Source organism: Macaca mulatta, chromosome 5 (assembly GCF_049350105.2).
Source record: "Macaca mulatta isolate MMU2019108-1 chromosome 5, T2T-MMU8v2.0, whole genome shotgun sequence".
NCBI classification, from domain to species: Eukaryota; Metazoa; Chordata; class Mammalia; order Primates; family Cercopithecidae; genus Macaca; species Macaca mulatta.
The window spans coordinates 115,608,235-115,629,445 of record NC_133410.1 but is presented as its reverse complement, the minus strand read 5'-3'; the positions used below and the strand labels follow the sequence as shown (position 1 = coordinate 115,629,445).

General features: G+C 33.6%; 1 protein-coding gene across 12 annotated transcripts in view; it reads left to right on the top strand.

The window, feature by feature from the left end:
- The window catches only part of TBCK (TBC1 domain containing kinase), a 235,999-nt gene that overhangs the window by 60,984 nt on the left and 153,804 nt on the right, over positions 1 to 21,211 (top strand). For all 12 annotated transcript variants that reach the window (XM_078002052.1, XM_015138914.3, XM_078002045.1 and 9 more), the window contains 9 exons: positions 2,734 to 2,875; positions 4,257 to 4,317; positions 5,748 to 5,809; positions 6,425 to 6,486; positions 7,452 to 7,600; positions 10,329 to 10,467; positions 12,030 to 12,129; positions 17,809 to 17,858; positions 18,097 to 18,226. In XM_078002052.1, coding sequence (XP_077858178.1) covers positions 2,734 to 2,875; positions 4,257 to 4,317; positions 5,748 to 5,809; positions 6,425 to 6,486; positions 7,452 to 7,600; positions 10,329 to 10,467; positions 12,030 to 12,129; positions 17,809 to 17,858; positions 18,097 to 18,226 — 895 coding nt within the window. The remainder of the gene's footprint in view (positions 1 to 2,733; positions 2,876 to 4,256; positions 4,318 to 5,747; positions 5,810 to 6,424; positions 6,487 to 7,451; positions 7,601 to 10,328; positions 10,468 to 12,029; positions 12,130 to 17,808; positions 17,859 to 18,096; positions 18,227 to 21,211) is intronic.

Here is a 21,211-nt window from a genome sequence, read left to right as displayed (position 1 = left end):
GACTAGTTGGGGAGAAAGAGGTTTCAATAAAGGGAACAGGGCTCAATTGCTTATTTATGTAGGAAAATAAGTTGTACTTTGTCTGACATCATATGAAAAATGAATTCTAGATGGATCAAGAAACTTAAATATAAAAGGCTAAACTGAAACTTTGAGAAAATTAACAGATTATTTTGACAAAATCATTAAGTATAAGGAAAAAAGTTTAATTCACCTGAAAGATAAGAACTTCTTATTCATAAACAGATACCATAAAGAGAAAGAAAAGACAAAACCACAAAGTGGTAGAAAATATTTCGAGTCGTAATTACTGAAGAAGACATTAGTGTCTGGAATTAAAGAAAAAATGTGCAGTAAAAGATTATCATAGAAAGCCTAAGACTGCTATCCTTAGAAACTAAGTCCTGCTAGCAATGTTTGCCCTTGGCTGTTGCCTTGAAACTTGGATTGCAGAAATGTTCCCATGGATCCCTAACTGCTGAGGCTAGTTTACTGTGCTTGTAAACAACCGAAGTGGTTTATGCTGAACACTTGCTTTCCTTCTTGAGTTCTTGAATTTTTGTACATGCCAGGCAGAGAGTGCCTGTGTGACAAGTCCCAAATAAAATCCTTGGATTTTCAATGGGCTTCTCTGGCCAGAAACATCACATAACATTTGTTCTTCAAGATTGGAAAGAAGTTCAAAAAAAAAAAAAAGAAAGAAAAGAAAACTAAAGATACATCACATACATGGTGCTACATTTTTGTTGCTGGAAGAAGAATGTATTCTGTGTGATCCCTGATAGGAGGGAGAGAGCGTAAGGAAGCCTCTATATAGGTTCCTTGAGACTCCCTCTCTGTCTTTGTCCCTTGTGATTCAGCTATGCCCTTACTGTGTCACTGTAATAAATCTTACAAGACTTACTTGCTAAGTCTTGTAAGTCTTTCTAGTGAATTTTTAAACATGAGAGTGGTCTTGGGGACCCCAAAATAACTAGAGAAATAAGCAAAAGACTTGAATGGGCATATCACACAATAATAAACCCAAATGACTAATAAACATGTGAACATTTGCCTCAATGTCATTAATTTTCAAGGAAATGCAAAGTAAAACCACAATAGATTTTTATACCAGATTGTTAAACATTAAAAAGTCTGTCAAATATCAAGTGTTGGTGAAGAAGTAAAACAATAGGAATAGTCATTCACTGCTGGCAAGTGTATAGATTGGTATAACTCCTTTTGAAAAACATTTGGCATTGTTTAATGAAGTAGAAAGTGCACATATCCTATGGCTTAGAAGTTTGGTTCTAGGTTGTTAACATTGGGAACCTTTTGCAGATGTATACCATACATGGCATTCTGTGCAATGTTGTTCATAATATTAATAATAAAAAGCAGGAAACAGCTTAAATGCCATTGCTATTTGAATGTATAAATTATGATATATTCGTATAATAGAAAAAAGAATTTAATGGATACAGCTTCATGCAACAATATAGATAATCTTGATTGAAAAAGCAAAAGAATACAGTCATCTTAATTCCAGTGTTATAAAGTTCAGAGATATGCTTGACTAAACAGTACATTTTTTAGGGATACAAACATGGTAAAACCATCAGGAAATGGAAGAGAATGACAAACACAAAAATTCCAGGTATCTTCTCCTCTGGAGGAACAGGAATGGAGATACAATCAGGGAGAAGCACAAAGGGACTTTCAGTGATAATTTTATGTTCTTCACTTAAACTGCTTCTTGGTACATGGGTGTTCATTGAAGCTTTCTTCTTTATATCTTATCCATATTTAAGAGGCAGTGTTTTGCATTTATTCAATATTTGCTAAACCAGTTTTCAAAAGCCTTTTATGTCAGTGAAGTTGTGAGGAAATAGGCACTGTCATGTATTACTTATGACAATATAAATCAATATAACCTCTCCAAAGGGCAACTTGGTGTGATAAGTCAAAATTTAAAATGCACATACCATATGATCTTGGAGTGCCACTTCTAAGAATATATCTGTCATTCATATGCATATACTTGTGGGATATGTAATAGTCATAATATATTCATCTCATTATTGGTAATAGCAAAATAATGGAAGTTCCAAAATGTTTTTGTTTTGTCAAATTAAGAGCATCAATGAAATTATTGGCAGTTTTCAAAAAGAATGAGAAAACTCTATACTTGTGTTTTTAAAGAACAATCTCTAAAATATACGTTAAGTGGAAAAAGGGTACATAGCAATATGTATAGTGTTTTACCATGTGGGGCAGAGGTGATGAGTGGACAAAGTTATATATACATAAATATGTCAGGGTGACAGGGGTATAGAGATAGGAGTTTTACTTTTCAATTTATGTCTTTTTATAGCATTAACATTCTTACTACTAAAAATAATAAATACTTTTTTAAGAGATAAAATGAGCTTTAAATAGTAATTCAGTATTAAGGGAAGATAGGCAATAAGAGGGAAGGAAAACCACTTGGAAACCAGAGAGAAGAAAATAAAGGAGTTAATGCTGGAGGGAAACATGAGGGTTTTAAAACTGTTTGAGACTTGTGTATATTTACTCTTGATTCCTTGACATTGAAGGTCTGTATTATAATGGTTAGTTTAGAAGACTTTCTAGCAACAGTTGTTAATTTAATTGCATGGGACTTTTACATAGATCTTACCACACTGATTGTAAAAATGTACTATTGCTTCTTTCCGTGTTGTAATTATTCATTATTTTAATGTGTCATTACAGGTATCCCTCATACTTGGCCCCTGAGGTAATTGCACAGGGAATTTTCAAAACCACTGATCACATGCCAAGTAAAAAACCATTGCCTTCTGGCCCCAAATCAGATGTATGGTCTCTTGGAATCATTTTATTTGAGCTTTGTGTGGTATGTATAAAGAAATATTAATATAATAAAAAGAAATTGTGCATTTATTGGAATAATCTTTTGGAGAGGAAAGTTAATAATAATATGTTTTTGCTGTACAAATTGATTACATATGAGGAGAAAAGGCTTAATTTGGCTTAATCATGTTTGATAATTAATTTCATATATTTTTTGGCATCTCTAGAAACATACTTTTACTAAGTGTGAATGTAAATGTTACCAGATGTGTATTATTTTGGAATCTCTGTAATGTGTATATTTTTACGAAGTTAAGATGTTTATATTAAGTTATATAAGATATATGGAGTACCATTAAAAGTTTAACAAGATATTGAAGTCAAAACCATGTTTTTGGAAGATTGATATGACAATAATGTAAGATTGAGAAGAATAGCAGTTTTTTTCAATGATCTCTACCTGTAGTTCTGATTTGATAAATGTTTAAGAACATTTTTTCTTCTCTATTAAAAAAAATCAAAGCATCTCTCTTTTTTCTATAAACACCAGATAATCTTAAGCCTTTTCCTTCTAAGTTTATTTAAATGATCATATAAGCTTAATTTGTTTATGATAAGAGGAATATAATTATAGCCAACATTAATGAAGCATTCTGCGTTATGTAACCCTCACCATAACCTGTGGTATATATACAGTTAATATTTTAATTTTACAGATGAGAAAAGTGAGACTTCAGATGGTTAAGTAGTTTGCCCAATTTATGTAACTATTTGGTGGTGGGAGAGTCCAATTTGGCACACATTCACTGCTCAACTCATAAATGCTGAAGGCATAAGTGTTTAACTCCAGACCTTATATCAAGGAGCCTCCTGAGGCAGACTAATAAGGAAATAATTAAAATATAATGTGTGCATCTTAAAATATACCAGGTGCTGTAGGAGCATGAAAGATGGCTGTGTGAAGTTATTGTGGTAAGAGAGTGTTACGAAATTTTTTAATGGAGAAACAGGCTACCTGGATCATAATATTTAAGTAAGAATTAGCCTGGTAGATGAAAGGGTATAATCAGTCTTACCCAGGGGACATCTTGCTCTCAATAAAGTAAGACTCCACGTGGCCTGGAATACCTCTAGATATCCAGGTATGTGTTGATCTCAAAAGTGAACAATGCTTACATCAAACTAGAATATAATGACCCTTAGATGTATGAAATGTTTAAATGATACATATTATGCAACACTTTCTAAAATGTTATTTCACCTGTAATTTTTCTTTAGTGGAGCTGACTTTAAAAATCCAATAAAACTTTTGGAGATAAATGGAGATGCCTGATAAAATCAGTTTCAGCTATAAGGGGAGAAAAATACCTTCCTAGAAGAAACGTGTAAATATTAACACAAATTTCTTTTCTCATTTTATTTAGGGAAGAAAATTATTTCAGAGCTTGGATATTTCTGAAAGACTAAAATTTTTGCTTACTTTGGGTAAGTGTCATATAATTGCTTATCTTTCAGATATAAATATAACTTAGTAACTGTTAGTAATCATGCACATTGAGGATATGTTCTTTTGAAATAGTGAGGACACTGAAATATACCCCTTTTACTCAAGTTGCTAATGATCAGTGGTAATGATCAGCAGAAGAGCATATGAGGTCCCTTCTAAAACATTACAGCAGAAATGTCTTTATTCTATGAGGAATTTTAACCTAGATGGAAATAATCTTAGCTTTATGATCTAGCCAAGTAAATTAACTTGTGAAATCAAAATATGAGAATATAAAATTGTATTTCTGTAGCAGTTTACCTTCAGACAATGTATCTTTTGGGCTATCTTTCTATTTGATGAATCATGCACAAATAACAACTCAAGAAGAATATTGATTTTTTCCATATAAAAGGCTCATACAAATTTTCATGTGTGTGGATCCAAACATGTATAATTCAAATTAATAAAAATTTATGTAATCTACTTTAGAGTGGAATTAATTAAGCACATTTGGTAATTAAGGAGAGAAAAACAGTGATAGAACACTTTATGCAAAAGAGTGACAGATTAGTATCCAAGTTAAAAAGATTTACAAATAAGAATATGTACAGAAAAGTATTAGCGAACATTAAATAATAATGAGTTATAAATAAATTTGCAAAAGTTTTACCAGATTTACCACATTTAATTACAAAGATTGATACTACAGCTATTAAGAAGCCTTGGAGATTCTTAAATATGGTCTGTAATCTAAACTTATACTTTAAATTCCCAAATCAATGTAAGTACATTTTCCAAATTATGTATAATAAAAATAAATTAGTCTTGTAATCATAAAAACAAATCTACAAAGCCTTCTTAAAAAGCGCTGTTTATGTACAGTCATTTCTTGAAGAGGATTGGTTCTAGCACCCCCACATGTACCAAAATCCATGTGTACTGAAGTTCCGCAGTCGGCCCCACAGAACCCATGTGTATGAAAAGTCGGTCCTCCATACATGCAGATTTCGCATCCACAAATACTGTATTTTCAACCCATGTTTGGTTGGAAACAATCCACAGATAAGTGGCCCTACGCAGTCTAAACCCATGTTGTTCAAGGGTCAACTATGTGTGTCCGCATGTATATATTTAGAGAGAGACAGAGAGAGCTAGAGTATCTTTACCTTCCTTGTAAAGGAATTGCTCCTTTATCAAACTGTTTTAAGCTGATATCTTTCAGTGTCAGTTATTCAATTAGTATTTGTCTGAAGCTTTTCATTTTTATCAAAACTTGTAAAGAAATTTAACAAAATGATAAAGTTTTCAGTATTTTAAGTTCCAAAACTGCACTACTGCATTAAAACATTTTTGATCAGTTTATTTTCTGATTTGTTGGATAGATTAGAAAAGTAGCATTTATTCATATAGTTTTTCTGTTTTATAGACTGTGTAGATGACACTTTAATAGTTCTGGCTGAAGAGCATGGTTGTTTGGACATTATAAAGGTTTGTCATTAATCTGGGTCTTAGTCCATTTTTGCTGCTATAAAAAAATACCTGATATTGGGTAACTTATAAAGACAAAAATTTATTTTTCCACAGTTATTGAAATTAGGAAGTCCAAGTTCAAGGCATCAGTATGTTTGGTTTTCTGGTGAGGACTGCAGTCTTCTGAGAGAGAAACACTGTCCTCACAAGGTGGAAGGGCAAGCTAGGCAATTGCTATGTGAAGTCTCACCTTTATAAGCCTCTTAATGCCATTCACCAGGGGAAGAGCCCTTGTGACCTAATCACTTCTTAAAGGCCTCACCTCTTAATATCATCACATTGGCCATTAAGTTTCAAAGTTCATTAAGCCTGAACTTTGGAGGGGACACATTCAAATCATAGCAATCTGTTCATGAAAATTTATTTTACGCACTTGGGATCCACTTGGAAGCTATTTTAAAGCAATGCTTATTTCTCTTTAAGTATTTGCTTTTTCACAGTGACAAAATTTGTATAAAGTACAAATAAAAAACTTTTAACATATCAAATCCTTCTAGCTTAGCAAACGTTTGAATAAAGTATATTTCTAAAATTGATCATTTTAATTAATTATTTTCTCTCTTTATTTACCAGGAGCTTCCTGAAACTGTGATAGATCTTTTAAAGAAGTGCCTCACCTTCCATCCTTCTAAGAGGTTGATATTATTTAGAGATTGGGATTACATTGAGATCCTTTACACATAAGCAATTGATTTTTTTCATATTCATTTTAATATAATGGATTAAATAAAGATAATGTACATATGTAGTAGTATATAATTGACATCAGTATCATAACCATGAATGATGTAAGCTTTCGTTTTTTGTGAATAAATGAAAAAGTAATTAAAGTTAAACTATGGTCAGAAAACTGACATATACTAAAGAAGTTACTAGTTCATTTCCAAGCTTTTAAGTAGAATATCAACTAAGACTGTGGAATGTAGGTATTCCTAGACCCAATAATAACATCAGTGAAATGAGAATAAAAGTTTGTTATCAATATGTGTTATAGCAGTGAACTTGGATAGGTGGTGTGATAAACTAACAACTGTTGATAATAAAAAAGGATTTCTTAGAAGTTTCATTAATTGACTTTGACTTGATGATGTCACTACTAGTCATACAGCTATCCCTAAACTCCTTTAGTATATAATGTTTGAAAATAGTGTATACAAATTTGTCTTTAGAAAAACAACTTTATCAAGACATGTTAGAGAGAAATAGTAGTTTTGTGTGGATGTACCACATTAAGGGACAGGAAGAAAAGCCAAAAGGTATTATTATAATAGCTTGCATATTTATTATTTAATTAAGATATTCAGTAAAGCAGGTGAATGCTAGTCAGGCTAAAAGTAAACAATGCAAAAGCTTTTATGGAATGATATTTTTGATACATCATGAGGTAAAGTACAACATAAGTAAAAAAAAATCAGTATTTACTCACAGTTATTTGATTGTAATATAAAAGTATGCATCTAGACTCTGCAAAGGAAAGCTGTATTATTTTCTGTGCTAATGAGGTGTTTAAGACTTTCAACCAGTCTCTTGAATGTATGCCATTATTTTAGGAAATTTTTTATGACTTTCGTTCATGCTCTGTATTTTAAATGTTCTCAAGGCCAACCCCAAGTGAATTAATGAAGGACAAAGTGTTCAGTGAGGTGTCACCTTTATATACCCCATTTACGAAACCTGCCAGTCTGTTTTCATCTTCTCTGAGATGTGCTGATTTAACTCTGCCTGAGGATATCAGTCAGTTGTGTAAAGGTAATGATAAATTAAAGCATAGAAAATGAGCCTTGTTTTTAAAGGAAGTTTCCTTATCCTAATTTCAGTTTTGAATTTATCAACAATATATATTAGTGGAATCATGGGAATTAAGAGACAATTCTGGAAGTGATTAAAATATAACTGACTGACTGGGTGTGGTGGCTTATGCTTGTAATCCCAGCACTTTGGGAGGTCAAAGAGGGAGGATTGCTTGAGGCCAGGTGTTTGAGACCAGCCTGGTCAATGTAGAGATATCCTGTCTCTACAAAAAAAAAAAAAAAAAAAAAAAAAAAAGACAACAAAACAACAACAACAAAAAACAAAGTATACACACACACACACACACACACAAATATATATGTATATAGTTAGTCAGAGCCTAACTTGCTTGGATAATATCAGAGCCTAACTTGCTTGGATAATTATCAGAGGCTAACTGAACTGGTGAGGGGAAATAGCAAATTGCAGCTAGCTCTAGCCTTCTGTGTGGTGTTTAAGGTTAACAGAAGCATTCTATAGTCAATCCTGTGATTAGTTCTGAATCTTTAAGTGAGCCTGTGCCTCTAGCCTTTAGACAAGTGCTTCCTTGCCCTTAAGGAGTGGCTAGAATACACATAAACACACATACATTTGAGCTAACAGTTTATCCTTTATATTTAAGTTACTGATATTCTATATAATTTATTTATAACTGATCTCTAAAAATAATATTATTGATAAGAATTACATACCATTATGTTCTGCATGTTGAAGAGAATATCAGCTTTTAGACTTTCATTTCTTGTGTGAAGATTACAGCTCTTGGAACGTAAGATTTAGTGACACGAGTAAGTTACCTTTATTCTGAAAAGTTTTTATGACTTAAGTCATGGCAGAAAATGGTTACTAAACATTCATTCAATTAAACATTTATTGAGTTCCTTTATGTGTCACATACTGTATCTTTTTTGTTTGTTTGTTTGTTTGTTTTGAGACTGAGTCTGGCTCTGTCGCCCAGGCTGGAGTGCAGTGGCCGGATCTCAGCTGACTGCAAGTGCCACCTCCCGGGTTTACGCCATTCTCCTGCCTCAGCCTCCCGAGTAGCTGGGACTACAGGCGCCCGCCACCTCGCCTGGCTAGGTTTTTTTTGTATTTTTAAGTAGAGACGGGCTTTCACCATGTTAGCCAGGATGGTCTCGATCTCCTGACCTCGTGATCCGCCCGTCTCGGCCTCCCAAAGTGCTGGGATTACAGTCTTGAACCATCGCGCCCGGCCCACATACTGTATCTTTAAGTAACATTCATGCAAAAGGGGAAGGCAGACAGACATTTAGTTATACAATCACTATTATAAATGAAGGTCAATATGAATATAGCACAATGGCAGCATAGCAGGAGCACCTAATTGTGTATTTCTGTCTGGGACATCAAGGAAGACTTCAGAAAAGGCAGCCAGCCATTGCCTTGAGATAGGAGGGAAGGAACAATTTGTGTTGGTTGCCTCCCCATGTGCTATTTTCTACCCTTATTCCTTTTCCAATATAGAGTGTAAAATTTCCAATACTATGTATTCATTATAAAGAGTGAAAATTCCAGGTTTTTTTTCTATGGGCAGTAAGTTTGTGAACTAGAGTTGGCTAATTGGATCTAAATGAAAGTACTAGGCATAAGGGCTACTTGTAGGGAAAAAACAAATTTTCTTGTCAAGAAAGTACTGCAGCATAAGTTCACCACTTTCTTCTCTTCTTAATGCAGGAAATGGTCTAGAATTTTGATAAGCATAGGCCCCTCCTATACCTATGATTTTATTAGGAGAGATGAATAAATGTCTTTATTATATAAGCCACTTTTAGTAGTATATTATTTTCAGCTAGAAGCATTCAAATTATTACAAAAATTAAATCAGAATCTGCCAGTCATGGCATACCTCCAGGTAGGAGAAGGGAAACACCAAGCTCCAGCTCATTCTAGCCACTCCTTAAGGGCAAGGAAACACTTTGTCTAGAGTCACTGGCTCACTTAAAGATTGAGACCTAATCATAGGACTTACTACAGAATGCTTCTGTTCCCCACACCTTAACCACCACATAGAAAGCTAGAGCTGGCTGCACTTTGGTATTTCCCCTCTCCAGGTCAGTTAGGCTCTGACTAACCGGTTTATCCTGAAGGCTGACCTTGTTAAGAACAGTGCTCATCGTATTTCAGAATGGTTCCATTTCCTCTGCCACTACTGGAAACATAAGGGCATTTTCCTCCAATATTTACTGTGAGAACCGTGTCAATCTCCAGACTCACAAAAGTGTGCGGGTATCCCTTATGACTGGCTCCCCCTGGAGTTTTTGACTCTCAGAGTTGTCCACACTGAGCTCCAGTAATTTGTCAATTACAGTTTAGGTTTTCCAAACTTGGCATTGGTTCCTGAGGCACTACTCATGAATGTCTGTTCCAGAATGCTGTAACTCCCTGTATTCTGCTGTCTGTCTCCAGTCCTGAGGACAGAAGTTTGCCCTATGTCCTCACCTCTCTTACAGATCAAAGAATGGTTGATTTTTCAGTCTGTTCAGCTTTTTATTTGTTGTTAGGATGGAGTAGCAAATTTCAGCCTCCTTACTACTAACTGGAAACTGGAAGTCTGTTCTTCAGTGTTTATTTTTTTTTTTTTTAGAATGGCAGCTATTACTGCCTGTTGACTTTTAATAAAGGTAGAAAATGTAATACAGTGATTCCTTAAATTTGCTTTTAATAGATATAAATAATGATTACCTGTCAGAAAGATCTATTGAAGAAGTTTATTACCTTTGGTGTTTGGCTGGAGGTGACTTGGAGAAAGAGCTTGTCAACAAGGAGATCATTCGATCCAAACCACCTATCTGCACACTCCCCAAGTAAGGAAAGAAACTTCTCTTGTAAATTTAAATAAATAAACGATAATAATTATACTTATATGGTAATAAAAAAAAGAAAATTGGTTGTTTTTAACATTTTTTTTGGTAGACATCCCAACTAAGTGATTATTGGAAGCAATTGAAATCAACACCTTGTTTGACTGGCCAGAGTTTCTAATTGCAGTTCCCATCACTTGTCTTTGATCTGTGATTTGCTTTGTGACCTATTTGAAGTGAAGTTAATACTATGGAATATCTTGCAATAATTGATGTTAATGAAAAATACACAAGTCACAATAGAATATTTAAGAGAGTTAACTAAAAACTAGTTAGTTTGCCTACTAAAAACAACTATGTTCTTTTTGCAAATATACTTGTAAATGTAAATGAACTGTGTGGTCTCACTGCATGTCCTAGAGATCATTACTGTGCTAGTGTGTTGCAAAAACATCTGCAAAACTGTATAAGAAGGTATCATGCTATAAGTTAGACTCCAAGTTAAATACCTCTACAACCTTGGGGCTAAGATTGTCATTAACATTGCTATTCATGTTTGTTCATAAAAATATGAACCTAAATTTCTTGAGCTTCTACTAATACTTTAAATTTTTAATTTTAGGCTTTGAGAGGCAAGGCAGGTGGATTGAGTGAGCCTAGGAGTTTGAGATCAGCCTGGGCAACATGGCAAAACCCTGCCTCTACAAAGAAAAAAATTAGCTGGACATGGTGTTGTGTGCCTGTAGTCCGAGCTACTCAGGCAGCTGCGGGTGGGAGAATCACCTGAGCCCAGAGAAGTTGAGGCTGCAGTGAGCCGAGATCATGCTACTGCACTTTAGCCTGAGCAAATGAGAGACCCTGTCTCAAAATAAAATAAAATAAAATTTTAATTTTTAGATTTCCAGACTTAGATTTGATCATTATAGGCAACTGTAGAAGTAATCTGCTCATCATTTTTTTCTTTTCAGACTTCTGTATTGTTTGGATTGACTAGTTTATTTTTTTTTTCTCTTTTAATCTGATTTTTAAATGTTAACTTTGAGTATACCACTTATACATTGAATTAAGTAGAAAGTAAGAAGTAAGATTACAGAAATTGTAAGAAGAAATAGTTTAAAGGGCATATAGATTCTTAAAAGTAATTTATTGAAATTGTAAACAAATTTTACTCATTTATTATTTAATATCCTTTCTTCTATGAGGTTACTATCCAATATGCTTTTTTCTTTCTTCTTCCCTTTGTCTTTTTCCACTCGTATAAAGTTTCTCGGGAAAACATTGGGCTAATGTCAGGAGAGTACTGTTAGCATTGAAACTGCATGAACAAAGGGTTGTAAATGACACTTTTGTTTTTCTGAAATTTTCTTATATTCATACCAACTTAAGAGTTATTTAAAAACGAGACTTGTTTGAAGAAATCTCAATACATTGTTTTATTAAACATCCAGTCGAAAGTTTAGTTCTTTTTTAATGAAGGGATTGATGACTTAGAATAAACTTTGCTTTCTAGAAGAAACAATAAACTGGATTTTGTGTGCATATTATTTTTAAAAATTTCTTTTCAGTTTTCTCTTTGAGGATGGCGAAAGCTTTGGACAAGATCGAGATAGAAGCTCACTTTTAGATGATACCACTGTGACATTATCATTATGCCAGCTAAGAAATGTAAGAATGATATTTTGACAGTTCTGCTTTAGTTTTTTTTTTTCTTTAATTAAAACCTTACAGATACACAAGATATTGTGTATGCCTCCTTGATTTCACAAAATATGGGAGAGCTTCTGTAAAATGTGTGCCCCAGAGTAAATTGCATCTGTACAACTTCAGCTTTATTACCTGAGTGTTCACAAAAATGATTTTATCAGTTTATCTTTTCGCCATCATTGGGTAACTGTTCTCATTTCTTTATTTACCTGGTAATGCTTTCTTTTATCAAATTTTAAAAAGTTGTTAATCTAATGATATGGAAAAGTATTTTGCTATAACACTAATTTTTAATTTCGTGATTATAGTGCAGTTGTAAGTCTTTTCATATATTTTATCACTTCGCCTACCTCTTTATGCATTACTAGTTCATATCTCTTGTCAGTTTTTCTTTTGAGTGATTTCTTATTGATTTGAGGAGTTTTAGAACTATATCCCTGATATCGTATCTTTGTGAGCTGTATGTCATGGAAATATATTCTCATCTGTAGCTCTTCCTTCAACTTTTGATTGTTTTATTGAATGGAATTCTAAATTTTTATCAGTATTTTCTTTTATAGTCAAATGTATTTTGATATATTTTTTCTTGTAACTTATTTAAAGTAAAAGCAAGGTTATAAGTATATTTTATAATGTTTTTATATATTTCCTTTTAAAAATTTTAAATAATTGTTTCCCATTTAGTTCTTTAATCCACCTAGAATTTATTTTAGATTAAGTTGTAAGGAAGGTATCCAATATTGTATTTCATTGATTAAAAAAATACCCCTTATGTCAGTACCATATAATTGAATAGTTTTCTCTTCACTTTTTTGATGTGCAATACCAACTTTTTCTATGTGCATGGATATGTCTCTGGGCCTTGGTATTCTAATTTGTTGGCCTGTGTTTCTAATTTTAGCAAATACCACATTGCCTTAATCTATAGTTTTATGTGAACTGTTGATATCTAGCAAAGGAAGACTTTCAGTTTTTTTGTCCTCAAAATGGAGTAGGAGCTCTTTAACATCTTCCTCTACTAGCTGATTTTTATTATCATCTTAAAGACCTTCATAAAAAATTACAGGGTTTTGATTGACATTGCATTGAATTTATAGGTTAATTTGTAGAGAATTGATGTATTTAAAATGTAGGGTTTTATTTCTTGAACATGCCTAAATAAATATGTCATTTATTTGTCATATTTTATATAACAATTTTCTTTTTAATGTCTGTATATCAGTTATCAGATTTATTCCTAAGGTAATTTATTGTTGCTCTTGTAAATAGAATATATATATATGTGTGTGTGTGTGTATATATATATATGTGTGTGTGTGTATATATGTATGAGTATGATTTTTTCCAACATTTTGTTATAAAAATTTGTAAACAGAAAAGTTGGGAAGCATTTACAGTGAACAAGTTACCGCCTAGATCAACCATTTGATATGGTCTATTAGCAAAATCAAGTTACACCTATTCATTGACCTATTATGTATAGCTGTTTTGTTCTACAGTGGCAAAATTGAGTAGTTGCAATAGAGACCACATGGCCCACAAAGCTAAAAATATTTGTTTTATGTTCCTGCATAGAAACAGTTTGCTAATCTGTGACCTAGATTCTATAATTAACATTTTACATGCTTTACCACATGTCTGTCTATCTTTCTAGTCATACATCAATCCATCATATTTTTCGTTCTTGTGTTTCAAAGTAAAATGAAGACATTACTACAATTCAGCTTACACATTAGAGTTTGAGATTTGTTTATGGTTCTTTTCTAGGCAAAATTTTCATGTAGTAAAATGTACAAATCTTAGTAGATGAGTTTAAAATATACATCAATAATATTTTTTCATGTAGTAAAATGTACCAAATCTTAAGTATACCAGTAGATTATTTTAAAAAATACATCAGTAATATTTTTTTAAATACCATGTCAACTACTATTTTGTGCATGATTAGTAACACAAATGATTTTTTTATATGGATTTTGTGTCAGGCAATGTTGCTGAACTTATTCTTTTTTAAATAAGAATAGGACTCTACAGAGTCTCTGTGGTTTTCTTGGAAATGAAGGGAAAAACACTACCTTAATTCACTTCACTCACTTCATCTTTTGTAATTATTTTTGCTGAGCCTCTATAACACTATTGAATAGAAACAAATAGTGGACATTCTTGTCTCATTTCTGGTTTTAAAAGGTTGCTTTTTATATTTCATAATTAAGTATGATATTTGTTGCATTGAGCTGTAGACATCTATTCTAAGTTATACGTTTTGTTATGAATGGGTGTTGAATTTCACTGAGTGTTTTTACTGTATCTATTGGGATGGTCATATGGTTTTTTATGTATTATGTTAATGGATTTAATTATATTGATGGGGTTTTTCAATGTTGAGCCATGTTTATATTTCTGGAATAAACCCAATCAGATCATGATTTCATTTTTCCTTTTTTATACATTTGTGTTTTGATTTTTCTAATATTTTGTTTAGAATGTTTGCATTTCTGTGTCTATTTGAGATGGGCCTGTGAGTTTCTTTTGTTTTACTGCAACATGCTAGTTTGGTATCAGGGGTGTACTAGTCTCATAAGATAAATAGGAGAGTGTTGCCTTTTTTTTTTTTATTCTCTGAAAGACTTTATATGATTGCATATATCTATTTCTTGAATGTTTCATGGGAGTTAGCTTTAAAACCATATTGTAATGGCTCCTTATCCCTATCTGGGTGTAATCATTACTTCAGTCTGCTTAATGGTTATAAGTTTACTCAGGCTGTTTATTTTGTTTTTAAATCATTTTCTAAAGTTATATGTTTCAAGGCCTTTAAGCTTGCTCTTCCCAGTGCCTCTAACACTCTTCCGCCGCTTTTATTTCCTTTCTTTCCATTCTCTGCTGAACCGTTACCTATTGGTGGGCTTTTGTTGGCCATCCTTTATCAAATAGCAACGCCACACCTATCCCTTGTATTCTTTATCCTGTTTTTTTTTTTCCTCTATTGTACTTCTCTTCATTTGATATATGTTTTCTTCCTATATGATAACTGAATGAAGGAATGAATCCTCTTATTATATAAAAGCCCTATTAATATTGTAGTAAAGTACAGGGGAGAAGTATTTTATAATCTTATGATTAAGTCCCAGATTTTAGTGAGCCTGTATTCCTGGGCTGTGACCTTCACAAGGTTTCTCAGCTTCTCCCACTCCTCTGCCCCAAGCTGAGACAGGAAAGCTGGAGGGACCAGAGTCGGGTATTTCTTTTCCCCTACATCAAAGACTGGAGTGGACTGGAGTTGAATATTTCCTTCCCAAGTTGGCTAGATTTCTGCAAAACCCAAGTTAGTTAGAACCTGGCAGAAGAGTTTCCCTTTAAGGCAGACCTCTCTTAAGGAAAACAGAGTACCCTGGCTATATTTCAGGTTGGTTATTTTCCACCTCCCCCTGCAGGAAGTCAAGGGTATTTTTCTCAGATCTTCACCCTGAGAACCTGGTGGGACCTGTGGAGGTTAATCTCATGGAAGCAAGGAAGGCCTCCCTAAGGCTCGGCCTCTAGAAGTTTTTCTCTCTCATATTAGTCTGTGCTCAGCCTGCAAGTATAAATAAATACCTTTTAATTAATCTTAACAGGCTCCAGCAGTGGCTGTGTTCCTGGTGAGCTGTGAGTCCCTGTATTCGAGGGTCCTTCCAGTTTTTAGGACATCACAGTGCTCTGATTCTGATAGATGTGAGACGAGTTCTTGATTTTCAGTTTGTTCAGCATTTTTCTTGTTGGAGGAAGAATGATGCCTTCTAAGCTGTTTATATTTTGTATAAGAAAGTGGAAGTCCCAGCCTTTTTAATTTTAACTATTCATAGCCAAAGCTAAAATAGGTACCTATCCTTGTTTTCTGTCTAAGCTAGCAATTCCCCTAGTTTTTATTTACGTGGCTTTAGAAGGGTCTTCTCCATTCTGAAGGTCTGTTATGCAGGTTCCCAAACCTTTATCCCATTATGGTCTAAATCTCTAGACCGCAGTTATTAACTCCTTTCTTCTAGGCCTGGTTTTATATCTGTTATCACAGCATTTTCCTTATGTTTTAAAGCTTAGCTAACCATTTAATATTTTACATGTTATGTAGTAGGACAGTATTAGAATCCATTGTCTACCATAATGCCATCAACAGAAAATTAAAATATATAATTATTACTACTCAATACTCTGAATTTATAATCTCTTTGAAAGAAAGAATGTGGAAAGTAACAAAATAATTAACAATACCATGCAGCAAACAATAAATTACATCCAAAATATCTGATTTCAGCTGATTTTGTTTTGCTCTTAATTTGTTTCTTCAATTTAAATATAATCCAAGTTAAATGAATGTAGGCTTCAAGTCTAAATGTCTCAATGCCTTTACAGTTCTGCTTGCGAAATTTAAAATACTTTTCTTCTGTAGTTATTAAGAAATATTAATTTGCTGATTCTTAAAATGATATGGAAACCAAATAATTTTTAGTGTTTTCGTTCACCTTTTAAAATTCCTAATGTGCAAAATTTTTTTTAGAAAAGACAGACAAGATACTTATAGATAAAATCAATGACATTCAGGATACTGAAAACTAATCTTTAATAACAAGATATGTGTATTAATAATGCAGTAACACTTGGGAAAATTTAATTTCTTTATTTGAAATTTTAATATATGAAAGATATACCTAAAGGTTTACTGAAATAGGATAAGCGTATGGCACATTAATTTTTAGAGGAGAACCAGGCGTAAATTCAGTGTTTGCTGAATTCTTAGTGTTGAGTAAAAGATTTTTCTTCAGCTTTAACAATTCTGGGAATAACTCACATGGGTGCACAATGACTGATCAACAGAAGATCAGTGCTTGCTGCACACACAGCTTGAACTTCTATGTCAATCCCCATAGGAGCAAACATTCTGCCTTCAAGATGGAAGTTGAACAGCAGAGCAGTGGGCAAGATGGCATTAACTTTAATCACCTTGCTTAGAATGTGATTAACATTTTACTTTACTACTGCCTTCCTGCTTCTGATTTTGAAGAATACCTGTAATCCTCAGGGTTGTTATTTGGAACAACTATTAAAATAACTTTGTAAAAAAAATCATTAAGTAAACTCTGTCCATTGATTTATTAGCTATTTGAGTCATACATGTTCAAAGTATGATGTGAGAAATGTTTTGGAATCCTTTTTCTAGTACCTTTCTTTTTGACTTAGCTTGTATTATACCAAAGCAAAAATAAATCTAAGTTGTTCTTTCAATATGTACATGGCTATATAGTACCTCTTTTTAATCATCTTTCTTCACATAACTTAAAATTTTTTTCCCATTCATTAAGTTTTATACTAGTGCTAGTAATTCTGAGTTGTGTTTGGAAAATATATCATGATAGGTGTCTAACATTTATGAGTGATACCTATAGATAAGAAAAAAAAAAAAAAGAAAAGTTGTTTTTCACAGGCAAACCTTAATCAGTAGAGGCATTGTATGCTTGCATGTTTATAAGAACTGATTTTTAGATTCTATTTTATACTTTTCTAGGTCACTTTATAAATTCATAGTTGTTGTATTACTTGTCTTTTTAAACACAGATCAAAGTTTCTGCCCAATATCTTTATACATAAATATTGTCTTTAAATACACAGAGATTGAAAGATGTTGGTGGAGAAGCATTTTACCCATTACTTGAAGATGAGTGAGTATATATAGTCTCATTTTACATTTATTTTTCTTTCTATTTATATTAGATTTATAAGAATTTTATACATTTTCTTTGAAATGTGTTTCCTAAATAGAAAATAATAACCTGATATTTTGGTTTATTAAAATTTTGTGCTTTTTCTGAAATCACTGTCGGTAGAGTTAGGAAGAAAAAAGAAAATGTACCTTTTGTCCTTTTTTTTTTTTTTTATTGCTTTTGTTCTCTTTTACAGCCAGTCTAATTTACCTCATTCAAACAGCAATAATGAGTTGTCTGCAGCTGCCACTCTCCCTTTAATCATCAGAGAGAAGGACACAGAGTACCAACTAAATAGAATTATTCTCTTTGACAGGCTGCTAAAGGTATGTATTCTAAAGTATAAAGTGTTAACAATAGCCCATATGGAATTCTTTTTTTTAATTTTTTCGATAATTCTTAGGGAATCTTGAATAATAAGAAGGTTAATTTTTATGACCTATCTTGTCCTGTTAGCTTTCTTTGATTTTAAAAATGATACATGTTCTTAGTAAGTAAAATTAGAAAGTAAAAACAAAGTGTGGTAATATATGCAAAATCATGTTAGACAAAGGATTAATGTCCTTATTTTTTATTTTATTTTTTTTATTATTATTATACTTTAAGTTCTAGGGTACATGTGCATAACATGCAGGTTTGTTACATATGTATACTTGTGCCATGTTGGCATGCTACACCCATCACCTCGTCAGCACCCATCAACTCGTCCTTTACATCCGGTATAACTCCCGGTGCAATCCCTCCCCCCTCCCCCCTCCCCATAATAGGCCCCGGTGTGTGATGTTCCCCTTCCCGAGTCCAAGTGATCTCATTGTTCAATTCCCACCTATGAGTGAGAACACGCGGCATATGGTTTTCTGTCCTTGTGGTAGTTTGCTGAGAATGATGGTTTCCAGCTGCATCCATGTCCCTACAAAGGACACAAACTCGTCCTTTTTTATGGCTGCATAGTATTCCATGGTGTATATGTGCCACATTTTCTTAATCCAGTCTGTCACTGATGGACATTTGGGTTGATTCCAAGTCTTTGCTATTGTAAATAGTGCCACAATGAACATACGTGTGCATGTGTCTTTATAGCAGCATGATTTATAATCCTTTGGGTATATACCCAGTAATGGGATGGCTGGGTCATATGGTACTTCTGGTTCTAGATCCTTGAGGAATCGCCGTACTGTTTTCCACAATGGTTGAACCAGTTTACTATCCCACCAACAGTGTAAAAGTGTTCCTATTTCTCCACATCCTCTCTAGCACCTGTTGTTTCCTGACTTTTTAATGATTGCCATTCTAACTAGTGTGAGATGGTATCTCATTGTGGTTTTGATTTGCATTTCTCTGATGGCCAGTGATGATGAGCATTTTTTCATGTGTCTGTTGCCTGTATGCATGTCTTCTTTTGAGAAATATAAGTTCATATCCCTTGCCCACTTTTTGATGGGGTTGTTTGTTTTTTTCTTGTAAATTTGTTTGAGTTCTTTGTAGGTTTTGGGTATTAGCCCTTTGTCAGATGAGTAGATTGCAAAAATTTTCTCCCATTCTGTAGGTTGCCTGTTCACTCTGATGGTAGTTTCTTTTGCTGTGCAGAAGCTCTTTAGTTTAATGAGATCCCATTTGTCAATTTTGGCTTTTGTTGCCGTTGCTTTTGGTGTTTTAGACATGAAGTCCTTGCCCATGCCTATGTCCTGAATGGTATTACCTAGGTTTTCTTCTAGGGTTTTTATGGTTTTAGGTCTAACATTTAAGTCTAATCCATCTTGAATTAATTTTCGTGTAAGGAGTAAGGAAAGGATCCAGTTTCAGCTTTCTACTTATGGCTAGCCAATTTTCCCAGCACCGTTTATTAAATAGGGAATTCTTTCCCCATTTCTTGTTTTTCTCAGGTTTGTCAAAGATCAGATGGCTGTAGATGTGTGGTATTATTTCTGAGGACTCTGTTCTATTCCATTGGTCTATATCTCTGTTTTTGTACCAGTACCATGCTGTTTTGGTTACTGTAGCCTTGTAGTATAGTTTGAAGTCAGGTAGTGTGATGCCTCCAGCTTTGTTCTTTTGACTTAGGATTGTCTTGGAGATGTGGGCTCTTTTTTGGTTCCATATGAACTTTAAAGCAGTTTTTTCCAATTCTGTGAAGAAACTCATTGGTAGTTTGATGGGGATGGCATTGAATCTGTTGAATCTATAAATTACCTTGGGCAGTATGGCCATTTTCACGATATTGATTCTTCCTATCCATGAACATGGAATATTCTTCCATTTGTTTGTGTCCTCTTTTATTTCACTGAGCAGTGGTTTGTAGTTCTCCTTGAAGAGGTCCTTTACATCCTTGTAAGTTGGATTCCTAGGTATTTGATTCTCTTTGAAGCAATTGTGAATGGAAGTTCATTCATGATTTGACTCTCTGTTTGTCTGTTACTGGTGTATAAGAATGCTTGTGATTTTTGCACATTAATTTTGTATCCTGAGACTTTGCTGAAGTTTCTTATCAGCTTAAGGAGATTGTGGGCTGAGATGATGGGGTTTTCTAAATATACAGTCATGTCATCTGCAAAGAGGGACAATTGGACTTCTTCTTTTCCTAACTGAATACCCTTTATTTCTTTCTCTTGACTGATTGCCCTAGGAAGAACTTCCAACACTATGTTGAATAGGAGTGGTGAGAAAGGGCATCCCTGTCTTGTGCCAGTTTTCAAAGGGAATGCTTCCAGTTTTTGCCCATTCAATATGATATTGGCTGTGGGTTTGTCATAAATAGCTCTTATTATTTTGAGATATGTTCCATCAATATCGAATTTATTGAGAGTTTTTAGCATGAAGGGCTGTTGAATTTTGTCAAAGACCTTTTCTGCATCTATTGAGATAATTATGTGGTTTTTGTCTTTGGTTCTGTTTATATACTGGATTACATTTATTGATTTGCATATGTTGGACCAGCCTTGCATCCCAGGGATGAAGCCCACTTGATCATGGTGGATAAGCTTTGTGATGTGCTGCTGGATTTGGTTTGCCAGTATTTTATTGAGGATTTTTGCATCGATGTTCATCAGGGATATTGGTCTAAAATTCTCTTTTTTTTTGTTGTGTCTCTGCCAGGCTTTGGTATCAGGATGATGTTGGCCTCATAAAATGAGTTAGGGAGGATTCCCTCTTTTTCTATTGACTGGAATAGTTTCAGAAGGAATGGTACCAGCTCCTCCTTGTACCTCTGGGAGAATTCGGCTGTGAATCCATCTGGTCCTGGACTTTTTTTGGTTGGTAGGCTATTAATTATTGCCTCAATTTCAGAGCCTGCTATTGGTCTATTCAGGAAT